This window comes from Sinocyclocheilus rhinocerous, unplaced genomic scaffold (genome assembly GCF_001515625.1).
Source record: "Sinocyclocheilus rhinocerous isolate Xijiao unplaced genomic scaffold, SAMN03320098_v1.1 scaffold1093, whole genome shotgun sequence".
Classification (NCBI taxonomy): Eukaryota; Metazoa; Chordata; class Actinopteri; order Cypriniformes; family Cyprinidae; genus Sinocyclocheilus; species Sinocyclocheilus rhinocerous.
The window spans coordinates 1,209,471-1,216,170 of NW_015626381.1; the positions used below are offsets into that span (position 1 = coordinate 1,209,471).

At 41.8% G+C, this 6,700-nt stretch overlaps 1 protein-coding gene across 1 annotated transcript in view; it reads right to left on the minus strand.

The window, feature by feature from the left end:
- Positions 1-2,854: 2,854 nt before the first annotated feature.
- mibp2 (muscle-specific beta 1 integrin binding protein 2) overlaps positions 2,855-6,700 on the minus strand; it is a 4,513-nt gene continuing 667 nt past the window's right edge. The window contains exons 2-8 of the mRNA XM_016518486.1: positions 5,516-5,606; positions 5,351-5,399; positions 5,065-5,251; positions 3,911-3,982; positions 3,731-3,837; positions 3,163-3,257; positions 2,855-3,083 (exon numbers count right to left, since the gene is read on the minus strand). Of these exons, the coding sequence (XP_016373972.1) occupies positions 3,169-3,257; positions 3,731-3,837; positions 3,911-3,982; positions 5,065-5,251; positions 5,351-5,399; positions 5,516-5,606 (595 nt within the window). The 3' untranslated portion in view covers positions 2,855-3,083; positions 3,163-3,168. The remainder of the gene's footprint in view (positions 3,084-3,162; positions 3,258-3,730; positions 3,838-3,910; positions 3,983-5,064; positions 5,252-5,350; positions 5,400-5,515; positions 5,607-6,700) is intronic.

Consider the following 6,700-nt stretch of genomic DNA (forward strand, 5'->3'; position numbering starts at 1 on the left):
AACGAGGCTAGCGATCCGAGATGTAGGCGACTTTTGTTCCTCAGTAGAACAGTGAAGAAGATTTCAAACTGAATCTGTGAATCTTGGTGACTCGTTAAACACAAGTCAATGGCTACCGTCACTTTGAGAGTCAAAAACTCACATCAGGCAACACACAATTAACACCCGTGTCTCCTGACGATATATTGAGGTCTTATGAAGCGAAACGATCAGTCTGTGCAAGAAACTGAACATCATTTACAGCATTATTACTGTAATCCAGAGCCTCAGGGTAATGGGGAAATTGATTATTTTCTGTGAACTGATTCTTTTGGACAGTTTGATTCAGTGAACTGGTTCTGTTCACTAGTTTGTTTACATAATCAGGCAATGATGTAACATTTACGCAATTATATTATTAAAACACCAACTAATGTTGTGAAAAGTGGATGTTTTACATGTCTAAAGCGAATAAACTCGTCTTCATTAACTCCATGAGAAACCATAAAAACCTTCATTTGTTCACTCGTGCTCATATCAGCGGCTCATGATTCCTCAGTTCAGTGACTCTTGGAGGAACTGGAGCTGAATCAGTTCATTCATCACAGGATCATATTTCGGCTCATTTCCAGTCGCAGTGACTGTCAGACGTCTGAAAGTGAGTTTAATCGAGTGACTAGATCTGAGCTGCTCGAGCCGTGACCTGATTCAGACGCTTCAGTCCGATTCAAAAGAACCAGTTCAAAAGAATGATTCGTTTGCGAACCGGCCATCACTCCGGACCGTTTGCCTCAAACAAGCCTTCAGATATTAACTTTGGTTATGAAAAGATATAATGCATTATACATAAAGGCTTTAAGTAAAGTAAAAAAGTGATTTGTTAGACACGATGTAATGAATCACGTCTGCAGCGAACACAAATAAAGCGTTAGGTGAATGTGGTCAGTGGGTTTGGGGTCAGAACAGAGTTGGTGTTTTCGCTCTATTTTGGGTTTATGAACAGCACATTCTTCAGACACTCATCTCAGTGGCTTCATGATGACCGTTCCAGCGCTCACTGACCGAATCTCAAACACAACTCAAACCTACATTTCTAAAACACTGAGTTCAGTCAAAGAATCCATTTCAGACGCTATGAAAACGAGGCTAGCGATCCGAGATGTAGGCGACTTTTGTTCCTCAGTAGAACAGTGAAGAAGATTTCAAACTGAATCTGTGAATCTTGGTGACTCGTTAAACACAAGTCAATGGCTACCGTCACTTTGAGAGTCAAAAACTCACATCAGGCAACACACAATTAACACCCGTGTCTCCTGACGATATATTGAGGTCTTATGAAGCGAAACGATCAGTCTGTGCAAGAAACTGAACATCATTTACAGCATTATTACTGTAATCCAGAGCCTCAGGGTAATGGGGAAATTGATTCTTTTCTGTGAACTGATTCTTTTGGACAGTTTGATTCAGTGAACTGGTTCTGTTCACTAGTTTGTTTACATAATCAGGCAATGATGTAACATTTACGCAATTATATTATTAAAACACCAACTAATGTTGTGAAAAGTGGATGTTTTACATGTCTAAAGCGAATAAACTCGTCTTCATTAACTCCATGAGAAACCATAAAAACCTTCATTTGTTCACTCGTGCTCATATCAGCGGCTCATGATTCCTCAGTTCAGTGACTCTTGGAGGAACTGGAGCTGAATCAGTTCATTCATCACAGGATCATATTTCGGCTCATTTCCAGTCGCAGTGACTGTCAGACGTCTGAAAGTGAGTTTAATCGAGTGACTAGATCTGAGCTGCTCGAGCCGTGACCTGATTCAGACGCTTCAGTCCGATTCAAAAGAACCAGTTCAAAAGAATGATTCGTTTGCGAACCGGCCATCACTCCAGACCGTTTGCCTGAGGCTCTGGATTACAGTAATAATGCTGTAAATGATGTTGTTTCTTGCACAGACTGATCGTTTTGCTTCATAAGACCTCAGTATATCGTCAGGAGACACAGAGATTCATTGTGTGTTGCCTGATGTGAGTTTTTGACTCTCAAAGTGACGGTAGCCATTGACTTGTGTTTTATGAATCCCCAAAGACCACGGTTTCAGCTGAAAATCTTCTTCACTGTTCTACTGAAGAACAAAAGTCACCTACATCTCCACCTGTGCGTGAGTAAATTCCCAGCAAATGTTAGTTTTTGTGTGAACTACTACCCCTTTAAGATCACAGGCCTGAAGCTGCTGTGTGAAGATCATCTTCCTAAAGGACAGTCCGTTGCAGTGAGATGTTCTCCTGAGGTTAATCAGCTCCTCGCACCGCTACACAAGACGTCTTGAGGCGTGAGAATACAGCAGCTGCAGTGACGCAGGGCGGTATTTAGTGGCGAGCGTCTGAGAGGATGTGTTTAAGAAAAGAAATATGACGGAAACCATAATGACAGGTCTGCTCTCGCTGCCCCACATAAACACAGACAGGACCGTCTCCCAAAACACAGTAAACTGAGAATGTGATCCATGACTCACTGTGTATGAAAAATGTGTGTATAAAGGTCAATTTTGTGAAACTGAGATGTATACATCATCTGACAGAGATACAACTATTTGAAAACCTGGAATCTGAGGGTGCAAAAAAAATCTAAATATTGAGAAAATCATCTTTAAAGTTGTCCAAATGAAGTTCTTAGCAATGCATATTACTAAAAATTAAGTTTTTATATATTTACGGTAGGAAATTTACAACGAAGAGCAGATGAACATCTCCACTGAAGAAGCAGAGGTTTGGAATGACTTTAATTTTAGAATGAATGAACCCTTTAATCGTCAGTCTTCTTCTATTCCCATCAATCACGCTCAGGGAAACAACAACAACAAATGTGTCGCAGGAGCTTCATTTTATTTGCTTGTGCTTGTAGCTGCAACCATGCTCGGAACACTCTCCATCATCCTGATGTTGATACAGACGCAGCCTTATAACAGCTGGATAAGCAATAAATACAGAGGATATAAAAGGTGATATAAAAGCAACAGCTATGCAGACACTGTCGGGGCCGGAGCAAACGCAGGAGGCGATGCGAAGCTGCTTCCTCCAGAAGCCGATCAACAGATCTGCAACACAGACAGCACACGATCAGGAACACGACTGAGAATGAACAACACACTGGACATCAGAAGGTCACATACACACCTTTGTTCAGGGCAGATTGTTCTGGATGCGGTTCAGAATGTTTCCGTACACAATGTTGTACAGCTGTTCCTTGGACATGGCTCCATCTAGTTGCACTGCAACACAAACACGAGCAGAGTCTCAGTGCCGCTCTATTAGTATGGTTGAATTACTAAAATGGAATTAAATAAATAAAGGATATCGGTGTTATTTCACATATTTAATTAGTGCAGGTTTGCATCATATCCTGAGTTTGCATTTAACTGTTTTTATTGATTTTGAGGAATGCTGAAGCTGTTTTTGTGCAGGTGAGATGCGTAAACATGTTCATATTTAGTCTAGAATACTACACAACGCTCTGCACTGACTCCTGATTTCTGTCACCATGGCAACACCAGTGCTGTCAGTCAAAACTTTGAAACAAAGTAACTGGCGTTACTTATTTGAAAAAGTAACTCTTATATTTTCTTTTAAATTAAAAACTAATGCCTAGCTTTACTAGTCACTTGAAAAAAGTAATCCAATTACATAACTTGAGTTACTGGTAATGCGAACTTAGCATAGACTTTCAACGAGATTCAGCGCTTACCGACATCAACCCCTGAGTCTTCCATGATTCTAGTGTGTTTGACATACATGGGCCAGACGTGTCCGTCGAACAGACCGGGTGGGTCCGGCACGGAATAGTTCCTTGAACTGAAACACAGATAGATAAGAGTGAGATCAGGTGCATGCTGGACCTTCATCCGCTCCGTCAGACGTCACTCACCTCCTCCTCTTTTTGCACTCTTCGTATGGAATGGAAATAAAGTATCGTTGGTTGAACACATCGATCAAAGGTCTGCGCAAAAGAAAACAGTGTTCAGTAAAAGCGTCAGTTTGATTCGTCAATCGAACACGCGTGTATTAGAGTTGTGCTGATGGACGATCGTATTAGGGCTTATTTGTTCCATTTTTCTGTGTTTTTACTGTTTACTGTGTTTTACACGAGCGCCAACCTCCCGCTCTCTCTGGTGAAGCCAACAAGGAAGTGACTTAAACTGTAATTCGTCAACTGGCCGCTAGAGGCTGGCTGCAAAAGAGAGTCAGTCCCATAGACTCCCCATGTTAAAATGCCCAACTTTACAGCAGAAAAAAAACATGTTTACAGCCTGGTTCAAAAAATTATTTTGGTCTATATAGCTAATTTTGCCCTTCATGATAACTGTGAGGGCGGTGAATTTTTTTTATAACTCATCCGTTTAAATTATATTAAGCCTTAAAGTTCTGCATAATTAAGGGCGTGGCCACTTGAGTGACAGGTGGATTGCCGCTGTTGTCACCACCGTCGAGCTAGGTGGGCGTGGTTTCAGCAACCTGCTCCTGCCTCTTTGCCCATTTTCGATTACAGCAACCAGCTCCCGCCTCTTTCCCCATCTTCGATTATCCGGGAGTGACGCGCTGCCAAGATGGCGACGGCCGCCTCCGCCCACTTTTGAGCTTAAAAAACTATCTTCGGAACGCTACGGGTGACGTCACGGACACTACGTCCATGTTTTTATACGGTCTATGGTTTTACAGTGTACTCTGGTCAATCAGAGGCGTTTCGCACATAAAAAAAAAAAATATATGACCTCGCGTTGTGTCAATCACGTTTACACACTGCCTCCGAAACTTTCATCCGTCATAAAAAAATCCGGACCAGGTTCGATTTTCTGTGTTTTTGCATCCGTAGCAAGCATTTTGATCGGAAAGGATGACGAATATGAAAAAAACGAAAGAACACATTCAAAATGTTCTGACTCGGTGTGTGCAAAGACCTTAAATAAATAATTAAATAAATCAGTATGATGATTCAGTATGATCGGCGATCTCACAGGCTAACGATAGGACAATATGATAACTGAGCATATAGCCCAACACTAGCGTGTATGCGTCGCTCACCCGTAGGTGTAGAGCAGAAACCCCTCCACAATCAGGATGTGAACGCCTTCATCCTCGTCCGGAGCGCGCGGAAGGATCTCCGAGTCCAGCGAGTTGTTGACGCCGTGGGATCGTTCGAACTTGACGGGGTTCTGCTGCCAGGCGTGGATGGTGTTCATCATGGCGTCCATGTCCAGAGCGCTGATGACTGCGGAGGGAAACACACACAAGTGAGCGCAAGGACACGGTGCGGATCGCCAGACATGCAAAAACACACGCACCAACCCCTGGATAAGAGCCCGCTTACCATCGTACTGCTTAAAGCCATCTTCATCAACTTCAATCTCATCTTGGGGCTGAAACATACACCAATGAGACGCACTCCAGAACACTGACCCTCCCACCGCTACACTCTTAACCTCTGACCTCTGTGTGTGATCAATGCCAAGCTCTGCTTTCTGATTATACTGACCTTGAAGAAGTCATCCTGATGGACCACACAGCAGTTAGGCAGGTTCTTGATCAGTCTGTCCGTCAGTGTTGTTTTGCCACCGTTTGTGACCCTGTGGGGCGGAAACACACGTGTTAGGTGTTTATTTTAAACGTGCATCATGTTATTTAGGTGCCGATGACATAAGGTGCCACACCTTAAAGCAAAAGTACACCCAAAAATGAAAATTCTATCAACATTTACTCACCATCATGTTGACGGTAGCCACCGACTTCCATAGTATGGGAGAAAATACTATGGAAGTCAATGGCTACAGTCAACTTCGTTCTTTAAATAACTTCGTTTGTGTTCAGCAATAGAAATAAACTTATGCAAGTTTGGAACGACTTGAGGGAGAGTCGATAGCTGGGTTTGCATCCAAAATTGTGAATTTATCTAATGCACAAAATTGTGCACAAAAACTTCTTTTTTATTGAGGCGCATGGAGAAATTTATTCGGCAAATGAGTTTCCATCTCCCATTATTCGCATTAAGCCTTTTTCGTACAAGACAAAAACCACCTCAAGCGAGCGTAAATTTTTTTTTCGAATTAAGGGATTTTTTTCTTCGAAATTTGCCATTTCCATCACTCGTTTCTCTTTCGATATTTCAAAATGCGCATTAAAGCAGGGTGATGGAAACAGCTATTAGCTGCGTTTCCATCCACCTATTTTTGTGCGCATTTTGGAATATCGCATAAAAAAAACGCTAGATGGAAACGCCAAGATGCGCATAAATTCTACAAATGCGCGTAAAAAACCGTATGCGCACATTTGAGTAGGATAAACTTTTTATCCGATAAGAAAAAAATGTGCATAAACTACGATGGAAACACATTTACCGAATAAATTCCTCCATGCGCATCAAAAAAGTCGTGACTTTGGGCTATCTATATCTATATATGTTGTTTTGGTCATTCTGAAATGCCCGAGCAAAGTCTGTCGTCAAAGTATTTCTATGTTCCCAAACAGCAGCATCCATCTCCGAAAGAATTGACAGCATTTATTGTTTCGTCTGCTCGCTCTTAAGTGCAAGTAATTTATATCATATATGAAAATTATTATATTCAGTGGCTTCTCCTATATTGTTAGTGATATTTAGTGCCACAGTTTAACAGGAAGTGACGATTTTGTTCTCTTTGACTCGTTGGATGGAAACGGTGCTTTA